General features: G+C 38.7%; 2 protein-coding genes across 5 annotated transcripts in view; one reads left to right on the top strand and one right to left on the bottom strand.

Annotated features, from left to right (window-relative positions):
* Positions 1 to 231: 231 nt before the first annotated feature.
* FAM8A1 (family with sequence similarity 8 member A1) lies at positions 232 to 6,891 on the top strand. Its single transcript, XM_088130825.1, has 5 exons — positions 232 to 729; positions 3,486 to 3,606; positions 4,963 to 5,086; positions 5,509 to 5,648; positions 6,638 to 6,891. The coding sequence occupies exons 1-5, from the start codon at positions 327 to 329 to the stop codon at positions 6,780 to 6,782; spliced, it is 933 nt and encodes a 310-aa protein (XP_087986951.1). The 5' UTR covers positions 232 to 326; the 3' UTR covers positions 6,783 to 6,891.
* Positions 6,892 to 16,244: 9,353 nt separating this feature from the next.
* Positions 16,245 to 21,358, bottom strand: part of NUP153 (nucleoporin 153) — a 54,277-nt gene continuing 49,163 nt past the window's right edge. For 2 of the 4 annotated variants that reach the window (XM_088130576.1, XM_025173115.2), the window contains exons 19-22: positions 20,635 to 21,003; positions 17,861 to 18,139; positions 16,960 to 17,113; positions 16,245 to 16,496 (exon numbers count right to left, since the gene is read on the bottom strand). In XM_088130576.1, coding sequence (XP_087986702.1) covers positions 16,412 to 16,496; positions 16,960 to 17,113; positions 17,861 to 18,139; positions 20,635 to 21,003 — 887 coding nt within the window. In that variant the 3' untranslated portion in view covers positions 16,245 to 16,411. The remainder of the gene's footprint in view (positions 16,497 to 16,959; positions 17,114 to 17,860; positions 18,140 to 20,634; positions 21,004 to 21,358) is intronic. The other 2 variants (XM_088130577.1, XM_088130578.1) reach the window with 2 other exon arrangements.

Genomic DNA, 21,358 nt, shown 5'->3' with positions numbered 1-21,358 from the left:
TTGAGTGTCCGCGTAAATAAGCTGCTCATAACCCCTTCCACCGTCCTTCCTCTTTCCAGGCGGCGGGTAGGTGGGGAAATGCCTATCAGAGTTGGGGTAAGGAAAGGAACAGACCAAGACGGTTCACTCCCACCTATCCCTCGGCCAAGCCCTCTGCCTGCCCCCGCGGCCAGTGACGTTCGCGTTGCGGGGGAGAGCCCGTTCCAGCCGCTCGTCTCATCCGCCTTCAAAGCGAGAGAAAAGACAATTCGCTGACGGGCTTGCGCTTGCGCAGTGCGGGGCGCAGGCCGTGACAAGCACGGCGGAGAAGGCTTTTGGGCCGGGCCATGGCAGAGCCCAGAGAGGCTCCGAGAGGTGATGGCGGCGGCAGCCCCCCGGCCCAAGAAGAAGAGGCGATCAGCGCGGGGGAGTACTCGAGGCGCGTGCACCAATGGCTCTGGGACTCGTACTGCGGTTACCTCAGCTGGCAGAGCGGCCTGGCAGCGCTCATGGCCGGAGCCGCGAACGCGGCGGCTTCAGCCCCGCCCACTGGCGCCTACTACTACAGCGGCAGCCCCTGCTACTACCTCCTCGCGACCTCCCCTGCCCCCGAGGTCAGCCCTGTGCCCACCCGCGTGGCCCCTACTTGGCCCCCGCCCCCGGCTCGGCACGCGCCCCTCGCGCAGCGCCCCGCCCCCACCGTCGCTGCCCGTCCCGGCAGCTCCCAACGGGAGCCTGGGCGACCAGCAGGTGAGTCTTTCTTCCAAATGAAGAAGAAAGGGGGGAGGAGGGGCTCGGCAGAAGACCTTGCAAGTTTTGACGTGGGTGGAAAGGATGGTGCAGGGGTGGGCATTTTGATGCTGGACATATGCTTGGGGCTATAACTCCCGTTAATCCTGGCTGCTGTTGCCAGTGTGCAAATTATGGGTGTGGAAGTTTTAACCCATCTGCAGGGCACCAGATTTCCTGCTATTAGTCAGGGCTGAAGTAGAAGTCTGGGGAAGGGAGAGGTGTGTATATTGTATACTGGGTAACTCATTTATGAAGAGGTTTGTGGTCTCTTAAAGACTTAATTTGCTTTTTGCAACAAAAGATTTTGCAATTTAGAATCCACTTTATCAGATGCATAAAATATCCTAATTTTGGAGCACATAAACCCAGATGGACGTGGAGACAATGTGAACCCAGTGAGATTGGGTGGAAAGAATAATGAAGAATGTATTAGTTGCACAGATGCCAAAAGTCCCATTGTCATAGAACAACACAGTTGCTCTTACTGTGTAAGAGGCTTATGCATTAATGCTGCAGAAGATGAATGAATGAACTTAAGCTCAGGTTAAACAGGAAGCAGTCATTTTCCTATCTTAGCCTCTTGCTAAAATTATATGGCTTGTTTGTTTTCTGTGAGTGTAATGGAAAGGAAAATAAAAAAGAACAATAGGATTGCTCCTAAGTTTCTGTCTGTGTCCCTTTTTTTTTTCCCAGAGGTTGGAAGCGCAGGTTAGTCCTCAATTCACTCTCACTTTGAAGTTTGATTAACAAAATGGGTGCAACTAAATCATATTTAATTCAAATTTGGACTCATTAAAGTTAGTGGGACCACTCTAGAAATATGTGGTAAAGATGGTTGTGGAAGAATGATAGATGAATACAATGAAGGAATTATAATCTATGTTGCAGTATGGGTTGAGTGCACCCTAAATACAGAAAGAGAAGAAATATATAGTTATACTTCGACTGTAACTGTTCAGATATATTTCTAAGCATGGAGAGCTAGACTAATAAAAGTGGACTTTTGTGCTCCCTCCCTCAAAGCAGCCCTTCTTTTCATCCCTCACTGAATTAGTGCCTAGGTCCCCACAGAACCATGTCCTTGTATCTGAATTGACCTGACCTTCTCAGGAGAAGCTTTTGGTCATACCCCACTTTCATAAAGTAAGGAGGATGGTTGCCAGGATGTGCTGTTTTTCAGTTGTTGCTCTGGCTTTGTAGAATATTCTCTCCTTCAAACTGAGACTTGCTCCATCTCTTCTAACATTCCAGAAACGATTGAAGATATAACTTTTCCAAAGAGCATTTGGTTGAAAAGTTTGTTATTACCAACTTTAATGTATGTCATTATGATTACTTAAAATGATTTAATTGCTTTTTTTGTTGTTTTGGTATGACTTGTTTTATTTTTCATTATTTATCCATGTATTGTAGTAGCTTTTATTATTTTTTATTATTTTAATGTATTAATGTTTATTTTGGTTGCTCGAAATGTTTTTGTCGATTGTAAATCACTGTGAGTTTGTATTGATTCAATGGTATACAAATAGAATGAATAAATGAAATAAAATTACCACCTAGAGACAAGAGAACTTACATAATGAGGAAGTTACAGTGGGAAGAAGAGAGTCTCTGAAAATTGGGCTGAGGAATTTCTTGGAGTGGAGCTCTGTTCATGGAAGGTGCATCTGATCATTTTGCAGGATCTCTATCCTACCTCTTCAGCTTCCTGTCTAGCAGTCTGTTAATCAACTGTTTTCTCCACCTAATACCATGTTCAGTTGCCTTGAGAGGTTGCTGTGGGAATACCATAGTGAAGAAGTCTTTCTCCATCAGCCCTGTTGGATATACTTAAAACTGGATTCATTCCTCAGTTTTAAAGTTTTCAGAATAATGTAACAGCAGAGAAATGGGCAGAGTGCTTTTTCCTGTAGCTAACTCATTAACCTGGTCAATTGGACAGTGGAGAATAGGTTTCTGGTTTGCTGCTGAGGATGGTGGCCAGGAACTGATACTTACTGAAATACTCTAATGGGAGCAGTACAGTGGTTTTGTAATGGCTCTGCATGCCTGGTAACAGTGTTAGTTGTTAATCGTCATAGCAAACTAAACAGCATCAAATGGCCCTTGGATTTTTTATTTCTGTATCTGTGAAATGAGAGATTCCATGTAGGCTTTTCTTATCAGTCTCTTGTACAGTGCCTTCCTGATATAAGGTACCCTGCTGCTCCTTTAAAGCATGGCTAGGATCAGACCTTCAGATAAAACCAAGAGTTGTTTGGTTCTCCATTTCCAGTGGTCTAGTCCTGGCAAGGTGCCTAGCATAAAGATGCAAGATTGGCATTGGTAAGGAAAGGGTTATGATGTCTTATGAGACAGTGCTTGATATTTCAGGTCAGTTAGACATTAACTCTGAGTGAATGGTCTGAGAACAGCATGGCACAGCAGAAGATGGTTAGTGTTCAACCCTTTGAGAAGTCCTTGTGTACATCGCAGCCACCTTTGGAAGAGCAGAATTATATCAAAAGATCACATAATGAATTATCTGTGTAAAATGCATAATCTAGTACAATTTCCAATTGTGTCCCTATCTTCTTAAGCATGAGTTTATTACTGCGTCACTTGAGCACAGATCTAAAATAGTGTGTAAAATGAAATATTTATTAATCTGATCTTATATTACAGAGTTTATTCAATAATATTTAATGCAAAATGAATTATTTGTTTTCGTTCAGGTCGTGAATACATTATCCCATCTTTGGCTCATCGATTTATAGCAGAGATGGTGGATTTCTTTATCCTTTTCTTTATCAAGGCATCAATAGTTTTGAGTATTATGCACTTCAGTGGAATAAAGTAAGTTACACAATATATAATGTGTTTAACTAGTTTCATTACCTCTGCTTCTGTGTTATATATTTAGTTGTCAGTACAGTAAACTGTTCCATTCCAGACTGCAGGCACATATTGTATGAAATTAGTATATATTTCCTTCTTAAAGAATTATATTTAGAAAGTTTGTTTTTCATGGCAACCTTAAGCTATTTGTCTCCTGTGTTCAAACTGGTTGGAAATAAAAGTTTAAAAGTTTAAGAAAGTGGCTGTGCCCAGATTTCTATCTGTTCTCTATTTTGGCAGTGATGCTGTCTAGATATTTTGTCTGAATAGCAATTGTCTTGGGTCCCATTGGTAAATTCCCCTGGTTCTGTACTTTCTCCAAAGAAAATCCGCATCTTACTTTTCTTCCTCCTATTTAAGCTACAAAGGGAAATTAGTAGAACTGTTGTTCATTTCACCCAATTTAAAAAAGAAACAGAAAGGCCCACCAGCGTGCCAGTGAATGTTAAAAAAAAAAGTCTAGTCTTTGTTCAGACCACCAGTAAACCTATTAAAAAGAAAAAGGTACAGCATTTCACCAATTCACCTTGGGGGGTTGGGGGAGAGTCCATTGATTCGTTTTTCCACTGTGGAAAGGTCCCTTCAGAAGGGAGCAGGCAGTCCAGCAGCCCAGGACAAAATGGCCCTGAAGAACAGTAACCAGTGATCAGAGTGGAGGACATTTCTGCCACAGTGCACATTAGACATTGGAGCAGAGACATTTGCCTGCAGCAAAGTGAAACACAGCAGGCATATTGCACAGCATCACTACTGCCAGCTGAAATCAGAAAACACTACCTTTAATGCAGATCAAGAAAATACGGTGTAAGGTGCCCTGGTGCTCTTTTAAAGCATGGCTGTGGATCAGACCTTCAGATAAAACCAAGAGTTCTCTGGTTTTCCATTTCCAGTGGTCTAGTCATGGCAAGGTGCCTGGCATAAAGGAGCAAGACTGGCACTGGAGTTGATAAAGGGTTAGGATGTCTTATGAGAGAATGCTTGATATTTCAAGCTGAAGTTGCCCTCACATGCTGGGAATGGGTTGAGGATGGTGTCATACGTTCCTGTCCTCAAGAAACAATTAGTGGACCATTGTCATGCTAGAGCAGGCAGGATATAGAGCTCTCAGATACTACTTTCTCTGGCAGTCTGTTAACATGTTTTGCTATTAGAGTCTCCAAATTTAAAATAGATATCTTTTGTCCCCTGTATATTCTTCTGAAACAAAAATGAAACAAAAATGTCCACTAAATAAAAATCTTCACATTTACAATTATATTACCTATAAGCTGTCCATAGAATAGTATTACTTATTGTATTGTACTTCTGATGCAGGGATATCTCAAAGTTTGCTATGCACTACATTATAGAAGAAATAGATGATGAAACTTCCATGGAAGACTTGCAGAAAATGATGATAGTGGCCCTTATCTACAGATTGCTGGTCTGCATCTATGAGGTATACAAACTCTTATCTGAACAAACAATAGAACATCTATTTTGGAGACTATTTTCTTTAATCAGTGACCAATATTATTTTATGAACATACACTTTAATTTTTAGTTAACTTACTGAGTTTATATTAACCTAATAAATATTGAGAACATTCATAAAAGCCATTGACATCTAATACTGCCAACTGTACATAACAACCAAAATTCCAGTGTAACCAAGGATCAGAAACTGCATAAAATTATATAGATAAGAGCAAATTTTATTCAGGATGGCAGAAAACAGGTTATTTCTCCCATTCTAGTTATCTCTGCAAGTATGTCAAATATTTATTATATTTTGTTCATCTTGCATCAAGACAGCTACATCACTGATACATCACACACAGTAAAACATGTAATTTTAGTTACGAGAAACTTTTCTTTCAGATTATTTGCATTTGGGGAGCTGGTGGAGCAACTCCTGGGAAATTTCTGCTAGGCCTTCGAGTTGTGACATGTGATACATCTGTACTTATTGCACCAAGTCGTGTGTTAGTGATTCCGTCATCTAACGTGAGCATGACAACGTAAGTTTTATTTTTAGTCACTGCAAAATACAAATCCTTAGCTCTTTTTAGTAATGTTGTATACTGTAAGTACTTGAAAATATTATTTGATTTACATAATTTTTATCCCACACCTCAACCTTACTTTTAAGGATATTTTACATCCTAACTAAACTCAATGCAGACTTGTTTTTTTTTTTAAGTGAAACAAACCAACAATACATAGCTGGCAATAAAAATGCATGTAATAAATCTAGCTTAAGCTATTTGTGCATTATATAAATATCTAAATGAATTGGGAAAATTATTTATAATGCTTCTTACATATTAATCTGAATTATTTGCCCACTGTTGGGGAATATAATGCATAGTAAATCATATTTATCTTCCCTCAGAGCAGTTTTTTATATTATTTCATTATATCATGTTTCTGCTTCAGCTCTGGTAATTTGATTCCCCATAATATTTATATTTTCAGTAACTCAGTTCTATTCTGAGCTTTCCCTAAACAATCAGACTGTCTGTGATTAAGTAAGAAGTAATTCAACAGCATTAACATAATTATGTAAAGACTCTGAATCATCTGGAATGCTATATCACAACTTAAGCTATATCACTAACAATTGGTGCAAAAATATTGCTTGATATCCAGTCTTTGGGATCTGTAAGATTATGTTTCCGTCCAGAAAATTACTTAAATCTATAGATACATCTTTTTGAAGAAGCAGAAATTTTTTTCATAATGGCAGGAGAATGGTGTTCATAAAGTAAAGTAAACACTGTGGGAGTTAATTCTTCTATGCAGAAAGCAAAAATATGAGTACAGAAAGGTTAGCTAATTCAAAAGTAGAAATTACTCATTGGAAGAGTAGGAATAGAAAAAAAAACATCTTTATTGATGTATTTGACAATATTTTTGAGGATATTTGTTTTTTTAATATGTACCACTATGTCTATAGTCTCCAGTGCAGACAACAGATTCTAGAGATATGTATGTTTTTTCCTTGCAGGTCTACAATACGAGCTTTGATCAAGAATTTTTCTATCGCTTCCTTCTTTCCAGCATTCATTACTCTGTTATTCTTTCAACATAACAGAACAGCCTATGATATTGTAGCAGGGACTATTGTAGTAAAAAGACGTAGTGTCAGATGATACTCAAGGACACCTTTATTCCACTGTTCAAATATACTGGAGCCACCTTGCTGGATTTCTGAATCTCACTCAAGAACAGTGCCAATTAAGACATTAAGTTTGCTTTTTTCCAGCAATGCAGTAGGCATTGGGGAACAGCACTGACTGAATTTGAGAATATTTGAACAGAGCAAGAACACTCCAAATCTTCAAAAGTCATTGGCAGTTTCACAGGAAAAGTATCTCTCTTGTGAGAGGAATACTAATTCTGTATCAAAAGATAGATTTATTTTTATGAATACCTAAATTGTTGTCATTATTGGAGTAACCAAAGCAATTACAGTGTTTTTGAGGGAAATTTACCACAGAGAATTGTATGCTTTTGTTTTGATGGACTCGTAAGAATTTGCTACTCATATAAAAGCCTTATCATTAATTGCTCACACAACCATTGTATTTTAAATACTGAAGAGATTTCTGTAAATGTGTTAAATGTCTTGCATGATGTGGATATCTTGAACAAAATACAAATTCAACGTATCAAATATTATGAAGGCAAGTAAAACTAGTATTAATAAAAGATAAATACTGAGCTTTGGCAGTACTGCTGTAGACAACTAAGACAAATTGCAGTTTAATCCCTGCTTTGGATGGATTATAAATTGTTTTATTACTCTTTCTCCCTCTTTTCCATAAAGATTTGGAGTTTTCTATTAAAGCACAGAAAATTTAAATCTGTATTTTATTGTGTAAAAATACTTAATTTCAGATGTATTTAACAACAGCCAAACTAAACTTTGAATAAACCAGAGAAAATTTATGCATAACTTTTTGCACCTTTTTATAAGAAAATGAGGTGTTTTTTTTTAAATTACACTATTGCTAAAGCAATACAAGGAATTTGTGCAACAAGTGTAAAAAAATGTAAATAAGTACTGTCATTTTATCTGCCTGTGTGCCTGGATCACTTAATTATACTTACTAAATAAAGCCTATTTATTTTGCATGATTTATTTTTATATATATATTATTTAAGTGAAATAGCTAATTATTAGCAGCTTCTTAGAGTTGACACAATGATTTAACAGTGATATTTGTTGTTAGTTTTCTGTTCATTTAGGATCAATATAGAAGAAAAAGTTTAATTAGGTTTGGCTAATGTACAATGAACAATGAGACAAAGTTCTTTTTCAAAGTGGGTTTTTTTCATATTTGTCTTTTGAAAAGGGTACTTATATTCTACATTAAATTTTCCACGTTCTAACTGAATAAAGTTCAAATGTCAGCTATGCTTTTTTGTGGGAGCAGAAGCAAGTGTTTCGTATCAGATGCTTGTGACCTATGTCTGTAAAGTATCAAATGCCTGAAGATGATACCTGACAAAGGTAGAGATTTTTCAGTTATTGTCACAAAATGTCAGCAAGTTTCTAATTGTTAAGCAAATGATGAATAGAGACTAATTAATCTGAGTTGATTAGGAGAAACAGTTTATATTTCTTTGTTAAGAAAAATTATGACTTGCTTTGAATTCAAACAAATGAATGGCTGAGAAATTATTAGAGGGATCATGAGAGATTTTTGCTCTAAAATATATATTGTAGGTTTAAAAAATTAAATATTTCATCTTTCTGTATTTAGGAAAGTACAAGTTGAGGCAAGTTTAGTCTATGGGCTGAAAAATCAGGTATAAATAGCACTGTTGCTACAATTCTCAGCACTAACAAAAGTGTATTATGAGAGGGCTGGCTTACTGGAAAACATAAATGAGGTACAGTACAGAGGAAATATACCACAGAGGTGTATTTATAATGATAAAGATACTAATTCAGCACTTGCAGGTACAATATAATAAGTGTCTCAGTAATTATAACCTACCCTGTATTCTGGGAAATCAATCAGAAGTAGTTTCACATTACATTTTTGAATTATGTGCCACTTTGCCTCAACTTACAGTTGGCATCTGCTGAGGACAGGTAATCTACTGCATCTCTGGATCCATGGTAATTAAAACATTCTAACCCCTTTGATGTTGAGTGACACCCCAGTTTCTTACTGAGAGCAGTAATTGATGCAGAAGCATGGTTAAAACCTATATGCTGTAGAAAGTTTGGGAAAACACTGTGTGCTTCATGGCATGCTAAGCTATGCTTAATATTAATTATGCGTTAATATGCTAGTTGCTTCCCATGTTAACTGTAATCCTAGCCACTTTTGTAGGGAGAGGTGGGGGATGATAATCACCATCTGGCTTTAATGTATGTTGCAGGGGAGGGTGGTGTGTGTGCTCTTGGAAAACAATGTAGCGGCCTGATTTGGCATCATGCTATATAGGGGAAGTATGTGGCTGAGCTCCCAACCCTATCCCGTTGGTGTCCCCAAATCACTTCCTGTGACTAGCGGAATGCTGAGACTGGAGTGGCCCTCTGTAGCACCATTCTCTGTCTAGAGGCTATGAGAGTTAAGATGGCACCATGATTAGAGTAAATCAGCTTAAAACAAATTGGATGTAAATGTATTTAGGGAACTGTGTTACTCCATATGAATTGTAATTTAAGGTATGGAATGGTCTAAGTTCCCTGTCACACTAATTGCAGTTGCATCATGGCTTAATATGTTATTCAAACTATATCCCAGAGAAGAAAACAGGTGAAAGGAAATATTAAGTCCCTGTCATAGTGAACAGAAGAAAGCACCAGGTTAGTTATTAGATTTAGCTTGCCTTTATGCTTCCACTGTCTCTCTCCCATCTGTTGTTGTTATTTAAAAGGCATGTTTGTGCATGTTGCTCCATGATAACCCAGTGCTGCATTTCTACAAATTCAGCAAGATCCTTATAATAGATATTTTATGGCTTACATTGTATATCTTGCCAAGCATAATCATTTGTAGAGAAAAGAATGAACAGGTGCTTTGATTACTCAGCATTTTGGTAATAATTAACACTAATGATTTTGTTACTAACACAGAGGTTAATTAGGGCAGCAGTTGAAGTACTAGTTCTGCATTACAGTATTACTTTCTTTTATTGTGTATCCAGATTGCCCTAATCTTTGATACCATACTGCAACATTATTTCCTATATATTTATATTGCTTAGCATAAATAAATTCATAAATCTGGATCAAATAGTTGGGAGAGTCAAGACAATTTCATTTGAATGTATTAAACTAAACCCATCACAGACTGTTTTACAGTTACAGCTTTGGGCAAAATATATTGCCTTCATAAGTATACAGTTGTAAGTGTTCTTTTTAAAGAAAAGCTTCTGTATTCAACTACCTTGTAAATTTGCTTATTTAATACATCAATTGGATGTCTATAATTTCCATTTTTGAAGTTAGTTTTTAATTACAGAAATTTGGAAGATCTTCAGTATAAAATAGCTGTTCCCAAAGGATGTATCTCTTTATGTAAGATTAACAAGTTGGTTTGAATAAATGTTCACTTTTACATTAATGTGCATTGTTATATTACTGACCTCTCTCGGAAAATGTAACTCTAAATTTGTGTTGTGGTAGAGGGAAAAAATGAGAGCCAGTTAGATGTAGTGGTTAAGACATCAGGCTAGAAACCGGGAAACCATGAGTTCTAGTTCTGCCTTAGATACAAAGCTAGCTGGATGACCTGGAGCTAGTCCCTCTCTCTCTGCCCTAGGAAGAAGGCAATGGCAAGCCACTTCTGAAAAACCTTGACAAGAAAACTGCAGGGACTAGTCCAGGGACTGACTCAAAGATACAAAAAAAAAAAAAAGGCAAGCATATATTCTCCTGTGCAGAATGCCCATCTGGCAGCAATGCCAATTTGTCAGCCATTTCAGGAAGCAATAAGTCCTGAGTATTATACTTAAATCACTATACCAGCAACATTAGCACTGTAAAGAGGAAATGGACAAAATGGAATCAAACTAAAAATATCATATGAATTATCCATTAAGGACCTTGAAGAGATGAGAAGTGAAATTGCTCACCAGCAAAAGATAATACAATATAGGAGGTTGTTGATTCCCACTGCCCTATGACCTTAGGAAGAAAATGGTTGAGGTGGGGATTGTTGGAATGAGAGGGAGGAGTACAGTGATTGGGATTGATGTGTGTAGCAGAGGTGGCTTCCAGGCTCTTCCTCCATAGGGTTGGAGTTTATTGGAGTGCTATCACTCTAAGTGGAATATAAATGGTGGGTCATGGGAGCCTCGGGGTCAAATGTGGTGTGGGGTATGGAAATACCTCATGTATTTCCATGTTGATGAACTGTGGGAGATATGATGAGAGGTGGTTAGTTAGCGATTCCAGAGAAAGGAAGACTTGTAATTTGGTGCTGGTTCCCACTGCCTGCCCTCCAATCTTGGTCCTTGGGCTGGGTGATAGGATTGCTGGTCACTATGGCCTCAGGTTACTGCTGGTAAATGCCACATCCACGCACAATAAAGTCTTGTTCCTATATGATACAATACTGGACATGTGTGTGGATCTATTTTGCATTATGGAGACTTGGTTGGTTAAAGATGGAGATGTAGCCTTATCTGAAATTTGCCCACCAGATTTCTAGGTGCTCCAGTAGACATAGCTATGGAAGAGGTGTGAGACTTTGGCCCTGGCCAGAAGTGATGCTCCTTATGACGTGAGTATGAATGCATTTACATTAGGCTTTAGGATGGAGACTATTGCTAGTGTACCATTACCTTGCTGCTTGGAAACAGCCCTCACTGAGCTCATTCTCAATGTGGGGCTGGCAGTGGAGACAGTGCCCTGGGAATGGAATCCAGAGATGCTCAGGAGTTTTTAGTCTCCATGATAATTATATGCCTCTCCCAGGAGAATTCAGACCCAACACATACAGTGAGAAATGTGGAGTCTGCTTTATTTTTTTTTTTACCTTGGAACAGAGGTAATGTGATTGAGAATGGCAGAAGTTGTCATTATTTCTTTGAAGTGGTCAGATTCTTTTCTTGTTCACATGCATATTGTTAGCAAGCTGGATCTCCATAGGGCAAGGAACTGATTAAGATGGTCCACCCCAGGTGAATTTCCAAGTGAACTGGACAGTTCTGCCCTGCATCTTGCTTACCTCTGGAATACAGAGGTTGTGAGAAGGCTGGCTGAGATTGCCCCAAGTGGCCTCTCCTCCCTAATAAATTCCAACAAGCTCAGTGGAATACTAAGGAGCTATGGGAAATGATGCAGGTGAAGAGATACTGGAGTGGCAATGGAGAAAACAAAGATGACTATGATTGAACATGATTGCGTATTCATGTTCAGAAATATACCACAAGTTATTACAGGTAGTCCTTGCTTACTGGCTGCCTCATTTAGTGACCAAAGTTATGACAGTGTAAAAAAAAATTGAGCTTTGCCACCAGTCCTTGCATTTACAACTGTCGCAGTATCCCACAGTCATGTGACCACCATCCGGGCGCTTCACAACCAGTGTACATTTACAGTGGTACCTCAGGTTACGAACACCTCTGTTAACGAACTTTTCAGGTTACGACCAGCTCCGGCCGCAAAAATTTACCTCGGTTTGCGAACTCCGCCTCGGGGTACGAACAGGATACGCAGCCATTTTCCCTCCCGTGACATGGTCTGCAGCCATTTTTCCGCCCCTGACACGTGGTCCGCGGCCATTTTCCGCCCGACACGTGGTCCGCAGCCATTTTTCCGCCCCTGACACGTGGTCCGCGGCCATTTTTCCGCCCGACATGTGGTCCGCGGCCATTTTTCCACCCGACACGTCCGTGGCCATTTTCTGCCCCTGACACGTGGTCGTAGGGAGGGGGACTCTCCCTCCAAGCAATAGCTGCCTCCCTGTCCTCCACGCCAGAACGGATTAACAGTAATTACATTGAACCTTATGGGGAAATTTCCTTCGGGTTGCGACCAATTCGGGGTGCGACCAGAGTCACGGAATGGATTAAGTTCGTAACCCGAGGTTCCACTGTACAACTGTTGCAGCATCCCGCAGGCATTTGATCACCATTCACATGCTTCACAACTGACTTCTGACAAGCAAAATCAATGGAGAATGCAAAAGTAAAATCGCAAGTCACAGTCGTGATGTCTCACTTAACAACCATGGTGATTTCCTTAACGACAGAAAGGGAAGTGATGTAAGCCCATCGCAGTCATGTGATTATCCACTTAGTGACTGTGGCGCTTAGCAATGGAGTTGCTGGCCCCAATTGTGTTTGCTAAGCGAGGGCTACCTGTAGCAGCAAAGCATACTCACATTTCTGTGCTTATTGCATCTGCAGGCTCATCCAATGGTTCTATTAAAGATTACCTATTCCCTTCAGAGAAGAAAATTATCCTGCAGGCCACTGTGACATTTGCAAAGTTTTTGCAGATAAAATTGCCCACTTGATCAGAGTTGGATACCACATGGAAGGGTCTAGTGAGATGACTTGGGCAACATTTTGCAGCTTGCAGAGACTCAGGTTATAGATAGAGCCCACTGTGGCATATTTTGCCACCTGTGAGCTGGATTCATGCTTCATCAGCCTGATTTGTGTGCTTGGGTGGATATCTCTGAGGGATGGGGTGATATCAACTGATTTGCAGTAGACAGTGGTGAGCCTCTTCCCTAGATGCCATGTTTCAATCTGGCTACCTTAGATAATACTGGCCAGTTGCCAACCTTCCCTTTTAGGTTTTGGAAAAGGTGACAGGGATTTAGTCATAGAGGATCCTAGATGACTTTCTTTTTCAGCTGAGTATCAGGCCAGGACATAGACAACTTTTGTTCTACTGATTGATATTTATATGCTACCTGACTCCCAATGACTCTAGGTGATTAATAAAAAAATTAAAAACAAGAAAAAAATACAAAAATGAACAAAAATGAAGATTGGGATTAAAAAAAAAAGAAAACTGGACAGGAATGAAAACCCACCGAATCCAAAGGGGGCTTCACTCACTCTTGCCAAAGGCCTGAGCAAAGAACCAGCTACACCAGCAGGATAGGGGCCATCCAGATCTTGGAGGCAGAATCTCATTCCAGAGGGCAGGCTTTATTCCAGAGAAGGCAACCCCATGTAGAGCGCCTTGCAGTAGTCAAGCTGTGAGGCAACCAGATAAAGAGTGACCGTCTGAAAGGCTGCCCGATCTAGGAAAAGGTGCAACTAGCATATCAATTTGTTGAGGCCTTGAAGGACAGATCTGGTCTTGTTTGATCATGGTAGCCTCTTGGACAACCTACAAGAGTTGGGGATTAGAGGCAGAGCTTTGCAGTGGTGGTTTTTCCTGTGAAGGCAATTCCACTTGGTATGCATGGCAGAGGAACATCTGAGCTGGGTCTGACCCTCGTTATTTAACATCTGCATTAAACTGCTGGGGGAGGTCATCCATGGTTTGGGGGAGGGGGAGAGTGAGGTATAAGTGTGCTGTTTATACTCAGTTACACATCATCATCCAAGACTGGACCAGAGATGCTGTGGAAGTGCTGATGAGGTGCTTGGAGGTCATGCCAGCCCAGATTTGTCAAGCAAGCTCCAATTACATCCCTGTAAGATAGAATTGCTGTTTGCTGGCGATAGCTCCAGCTCTATTCCAGCTCCAATTTTAGGTCTGGATAGTGTCACATTCCCCTTAAAGGATCAAATTCACAGTTTTGGAGGGGTTGTTTTTGTGTGCTGGCACTTCTGGCTGCCAGCCAACAAGATAGCAAGCTAGATGTCTGCCACAGTCCAGTGATGTGCAAGCTCAGGGAGAACTTTTAGAAGAGAATATCTAAAGATGGCAACTGTAAATGTAGCAAAAGGCTCAGCACAGGTGAAAACCAGGAATCCATTAAATGAGTGACAAATCCAAGGGAAAGAGAAGAGGTACATTGAGAGGGAATCTAGAGTTCAAAGCAGCAAGGTAAACGCAACAGAGCTGAGGCTTGAAAAGTTGTTCTCAGTGTTTTCTCTCAGGGAGGGAGGCCGATGAATAAGCCAAGCTGAGCCACCACCCTGATGAACAGCTGAGGCACATTACTCATCAGAGTCTGCTCTCCTGTTGGCCTGCTTTTTTGGCCAGTCTATCTGCTGTTGTATCTTTAAAGCACACCTCTGCTTGGGACTGGGTGGCTGGACTTCAGCATGAGAGGCTGTCAGTGGGTGCAGGTGGGGAATTTGGGGGTTGCTGGATCTATAGCTTTTTCTTGGTCACTAGGTGGCTATTCAGCAGTAAAACCCTTTTTTCAGTACTTATCATGGTAACCTCTAATGATTTTTTAAAGAGGTGCAACCTTTGTTTTGTTTTTTAGAATGAGCAAACAAACAAACAAACCCAAGATGCAGTGTTTGGTAAATTGAGCAGATGGCTAGGCTGGGAAAAATAATCTAGAGCAGGGGCAGCAGTGGGGGAACAGTGTGAGAGCAGACTGCAAAACATTTCAGTGTGCAGTGAGGCTGGGATGCAGACAGGGGGAGATGACCGGGGGACAGAGCCACAGTGGCTGATAGCCTGGAAGATAGCTGGGAAGTGCTCAGCAGGAAATGCAACTGGGCAAAGGTGGGAGGGGCAAGTATGAACTGAGTGGGGGAATGTGGGAAACTTTCTACATTACAGTCATAAATCTACCTACTGAGAACATATAAACCATTACAGATGGACTGTAGACAAAATGTACGTCTGTATTAACATTCAAACCGGTGTATTTCATAATTTTTATTGATGGCATTTATCCCATGGTTTAACATGTTAATTATACTGTAATAAACATGGCTTTAATATTAAACTTTTCCTTATTATCCAAAGTCACCAGAGTCCATTTCCGTAAATATAAAAATATATACTTAACACTTTGTACAATACTGGTTTTTGGTCCAAACAAAAATGGATCAGAAAAGCCAATAAATTTACTTTAAGAATTCCCAATTTTAAATGTCTTTAATGGATTTAGGCAACTTTGAATAATGAGATTTACATAATAAAATCTGAGACAATACTAAACAAAAATTTGCAGTAACACACAAAATTAAAATTTCAAGTTCACAGATTTGTTATGTCAAAGTACATTGAGAAACAGAATAGTATTTACACATTTGTTTCATAATAAAATAATGAAAAGGCGAGACAGGTGATAAGAAGTAAGAATGAAAATAGAAAGAGCGTATAATTATTGAATGAAGTACTACTGATCTAACTAGTCCTTAGCATGGACTATTATTTAATCATTCTTCCTCTATCAGAAAATTTTAGTGCACTATACACACAACTCGCTCACTTCACACATACATCAGCACAAACTCTGCAAAGAAATAATTCATTATCCACATTCTCTACTCTATACAGACTCCCCTCTCTAATATAATTACAATTTTGAACTGTCCATAAACGCAGAAGAGCGCACAAAGTGGTGCAAACAGAGGTATTATACGAAGCCATTCGCTGTGCAGGCTATATTTATATCTATAGCCAGACCATGCCAAGTCAGGGCAGAAAAACTGCTGGATTCTAAAGTAGTTTTGCTCAAGATCCTCCCTACCACCAATTCTAATTATTATTATTTTTTTTAAAAAAAAAAAAACTAAATGGGGAGAAAAAAAGCGAGCAGAGTTTAGGCAGACCTGGCTTCAGCTAAACCCAGCATGAGGTACAATTCAGGAATTGAACAATGCAGGGCAACCAGCTGTGGTAAGAGAGTTGCTGTCTGTAACAATCATTAATATTTTATTTTCTACGTCTAACAGCCGTCTTTATCTTCCGACCAGGCACTGAAGATCCAGACGTGGAGAATATATTTTTCCCGTTATTCCTGCTTGGGGGGGTGGAAAAATCAACAGTGAGGAACTTGGAATAATATGTATGAAAGCTTTTAATACTGCTGAAGAAACATGAACAAATATACTATAAAATAAAATAGGTAACAGGCATTTTTTACTAAGGACATACTTCTCTAAAAATTAAATGACGTGTATAAGTTCTAGATAAGAAGCCTGAATCCAAACTTTTCTGTTTCAAAAACCATTTTTTGGGCCTTATATGATCAATTTAATTTAATATTCTAAGCATAACATCAACAACATATTCCTAACATCAGCAAGTATAATAACATCTACATTTGAAGTTAATTTCATTCACTTCATACGAACTGTGTGTTCTTTTCTCAAGTCACTGCTCTCCACAGTATAAAAGCGTTTCATAGAAAATAATTTCCATGCAAAACAAACACTGAAATAATATGATAGTGTGCAAACTCATTTTAACCCTTTTCTTACCCCAAATTAAATGATGACGCCTGAGTAAATGGAAATCCTGAAGAACCTGTTGGCTGTGCTGGTGCACCTGAAGTTGCACCAAAGGTAAATATTCCAGGGCTGCTGCTTGAAAAGTTGAAATTAGCAGTACTACTTCCAAACTGGAATACTTGACCTAAAAAGTAAACACTGAGATTTAATAAAATAGCCAAAAAGAGTTTTCCTTGAAACAATTACCTGTCTTGGTAGAAAAATGACATTTAGCTCCTTCCACAAAAAACTCTTTTATTATCTGCACCAATACTTAAGCATCTTATTCAAACTTTCCTGCAAAAATGATGGAACTCAAGATGCACCATTTGAAACTTAGCTATAAAACATGTTTCTGATTTTAAGACATTTGAAATGAACATGCAAAGAGAATGTTTAAGGTTGCCAAAGAGTCCTGACATTATATGCCCCAACATCCTTTTGCTCATAGAAATGATATTTTCCTAGCTAATTATTTGAAATTTGGCACTTGTGATCTGTATGTTGTTACATTTTGAACTGATTATAATAATTGCCACATATGGATAAAGCAGCCATACAAAAGAGGAGGAGGAAGAGAATAAGGCATCTGTCATGCAAGTGTGTGTTTTATGTGGGCTAGCATGCATGGATGAATAAAACAGCCAGAAAGAATGAGACAAATAAAAGCATTTCTGCATACGATCACGCTCAAACATAAGGGAAATATGCAAAATGGGGTGTGTCTGACTCAAATCTTACAAAGTCAGGATCTGGAAGTTAAAATAGGTGTACTAATTCTGGTCTTAAACTTGATGGGGTTTTGGTTATGAATGAAAGTTGAAAACCAAAAATAGGCTTTTTAAAAGAACACAATAGCTTACAGAACGGAATCTGTAGAGTTTGAACTTACCAGTACTAGGAGCTGTACCTGAACCAAAACCAGGTTGTTGGTTAGCTTGTTGTCCAAAGACAGGAGGCTGGGTACTACTTGATACAGTCCCAAAAGCTGGAGGTGCAGGAAGAGAGCTAGCAGGAAATAATGAAGATGAGGAAAGTGATCCAAAGGTTGGAGTACTGGTCTGACTGGAACCTTGGCTTTGACCAAATGTTGGTGTCTGACTAGCACCAAAAGCTGGACCAGTTGCAGAAGCTGAAGACCCAGAGCCAAACACAAAGGAAGAAGAGGAACCTAGAAAAACAAATGAACGGTATAAACAGAGGAACCGCACATACATTTAAACCTATCAGGCTATTCCCTTTCAGAATCTGCAGTGTTACGCAAAGCACACAACTATTAAGACAAACAAATTGAAGGCAGAATAAAGAATCTCACTGACCCTATCCAGCCATGACTTTTTCTTACCCTTCCTCCTGACCCATCCATTTTTCATTCATGTGTTTTGCAATTTCAACCTCATTAATTCTCTCTATATGACCAAACTACCTTAATTATGTGATTGAATACTGTACTCACTTTTGAATTCAGTCAACATTCATTCAGCACCATTCAATCCTGACCCTATTTCTTCTGACATCTCCAACTCTCAGTTCCATATAACAAAGTGGGCAAAAGCATACTCTTACACCCAGCCATGTTTACTACTATTGACATTAATTCTTCATAATGAACTACTACTTTCCACCAGCGTTTGCACACCTTACAATTTCTCAATTTCCCCATTTTTAAATGCTCTACCAAGATATACACTGAACAACCAAAGGAGATCACATATTCTTTTCTTACCCCTTCCTCAATGTTGAATCATTTGCTAAATATTCTCACACATACTTTGCTTCCATATTATACAGCTAAGATTTTCTTTAGCAACAAATCTTCAGCTCCATGTTCACGCAAAACATTCCATAATTCAAGCTTGTTCACTTTATCATACATTTTCTAAGTCAACAAACATATAATAACATTTCTTTCTCACATCACACCTAACTCGCTGATCTGCTAAAGAGTAAGCATCTCATCTGAGTATACTCTGCCCAGCATAAAGTTCTCACTGTGCTTACCAAATTTTTGTTATTGTCACTTCTCATACTGTTTTAATCAGAATTTTGCCAAACACGTTCCCAGGCATACTTAAATAAATTAATCCCTCTGTGGTGTTTGCATTAATTTTTGTTACCTTACTCTTTGGAGAGGAGAATAACAACATTCTTCCAAATGTCAGGTACACATGTAGTTTTTACACACATAATAAGTCACACACATATTCTAACATTTCTTCAGCTACATTATCTACATTTGCAGCCTTATGATTTTCCACATTCTCAACTACCTTTTCGTTATGTGTTCTTCTATACTAACATTCACAGAACTTGTTTCAATGCCATTTTCCAATATATCACTATCACTTCCATATGAATTGCTACAATATTTCTTCCAGCATTCCCTCACTTCAGTTTCCTTCCAAATCATTTTATAACTTTTATTTTTAATTTGATACACTCTGCTGGAGGCTCCTTGTTTTGCCCTCTTCACCTACTTCCAAAATAATGTATTTATTTGCACTGATCACCCTGCATTTTCTCTACATCTTTTAACCTTAATCATTCCTTGCTCTTTATTACTTTTTTTTTTGCAAAAAACTCTATATACACATATCCTTAACACCTTCCATTCAAATTGTTGGGAGGTTAATTTATCTGTTAATACTCTTTCATAAAAGACTCATACTTTCTCTTCTTGCAGTCAGCCTTGTTTCTTTCACTTTTCTTTTTTCCTCCAGGTCCATTTTCTCCAAGGTCTGCTCATGACACTATCCCACATCCCACTGATCTGTCCCACATTCAGAATTTCTCCATCACCCTTGAATCTTTCATAAATTCTCACAATTTTCATCATAAATATGTTTTAGATTTATATTCATTTTTTGTTCTATTTAGGTATACAGAAACTTATGCTTAAATCATGTATTTGAAACAAACAATTTTCTAAGAAGATGATCAGCAAACAGCATTCTCATGCACTCTTGAGTCTTCATATGGCCCAATGGCTTTTTCTGTACTCATTCATCTTGTTCCTACCCAGCACTCAGATAATAATTTAATGCAAAGTAGGTTTTTGTTTATAATGGTATCTTTTAGTTATTTAGTCTTGCCTTGTATATTTGAAATTATTAAGAACTGCACATAGATTGCATACATAATTATACTCAGTATTAAACTCAGTTCAGCAGCCATTATTGAACAATGCACAAATGTGTAATTATTGTAATATTGCAGTTCATTTCTGTGATTAGAAACTGAGTAAGAGCAACAGAATAAGAGAAAAAATGAACACACTGATAAAGAACATATAGCCAGTTGAAAGCAGACATAGTGCAAGAAGGGAAAAGAAGTGGCAGAAAAACACTTTAACTGAGTAGAGAAAAAACAGAACGATTTCAAAAACCTGATGTAATTGCTTGATATAAAAGCTACTGCGATAGGTTCTGATGCAATCAATAGAATTAAACAAGCTGGTATATCACTAAAGTTAAGATGGCAATTACTTATAATAATTTCACTAATAATTGTTTTAATCTGTTACCAAAAAGCATCATCATCCCAGGGATAGTCTGTAAATTCAGCCTTTGCATATTTTAATAAATTCTCAGAACTCTCCATACAATTTTCACAGGAAGTATTTGGAAATCTAATTTCTTCTAGTCAGTTTCTCATTTTCAAGCATACCTGTAGGAGGTGCTGTTGTGGTAGGTGCTGCAAAACTGAAGCCAGTGTTAGCTGTGATATTAGTGGGGGCGACTGAACCAAACAGAAATGGAACAGGAGTGCTTGTACTGGAAGTGGTTGTTGGTGGCTTGCTTTCTTGAGAGAACCCAAAAGACTGTGTGGTATTTGAATCAGAAGGATTACCAAAAGCAGAACTGCTCACAGTGTTGTTGGCCTGTCCAAATAAAAATGCTGGCGGAGGAGTTGAGGAAGAAGTAGTGCTGCTAAATATTGTGCCGCTGCTGCTGCCACCAAGAGAAACACTTGGCACAGAAGTATTAGAAGAACTAGAGCCCAGGAAGCTGAATGCCTGCTTTGCTGGTGCTGGATCTAAAAAGTAAAATAAATTATGTTAAGTTAGAAATAAAAAATGAAGCTATAAAGAACAAAAATACATCAGGGTGGAATGTTCTTGGCAAGAGGTTGCTTACCGATGTTGTAAAGAGATAAAGGGTTTTAGGGATTAAAGGACACCAGGAATTATTTATACATGTCTTTGGGAACTCATTCAGTGAAGAATTCTAAATATGTTTTATAAACAGCATCATGCAATTGTGTAACTTAATGATATGATTCAATAGAAAAACCTCCACCCAAAACATGGTTTATTATATTGAAAACATGCACTGTACTTGCATGCTTGTCTTGTTTCTCAGTGCTCAGGTTTAATAAAATATGCACCCCT

The sequence above is a fragment of the Python bivittatus genome, unplaced genomic scaffold, assembly GCF_059951505.1.
Source record: "Python bivittatus isolate LINGU-HERP-01145 unplaced genomic scaffold, Pbiv_v1 ctg000840_np1212, whole genome shotgun sequence".
NCBI classification, from domain to species: domain Eukaryota; kingdom Metazoa; phylum Chordata; class Lepidosauria; order Squamata; family Pythonidae; genus Python; species Python bivittatus.
This window is presented reverse-complemented; position numbering and strand designations above follow the sequence as displayed.

Bases quoted from the DNA above. Each gene is read 5' to 3' on its own strand.
- FAM8A1 (XM_088130825.1), top strand. From the start codon at position 327: ATGGCAGAGCCCAGAGAGGCTCCGAGAGGTGATGGCGGCGGCAGCCCC. The intron at 3,607-4,962 runs GTAAGTTACACA...CTTCTGATGCAG, and splicing joins ATGCACTTCAGTGGAATAAA to GGATATCTCAAAGTTTGCTA. The intron at 5,087-5,508 runs GTATACAAACTC...CTTTTCTTTCAG, and splicing joins TGCTGGTCTGCATCTATGAG to ATTATTTGCATTTGGGGAGC.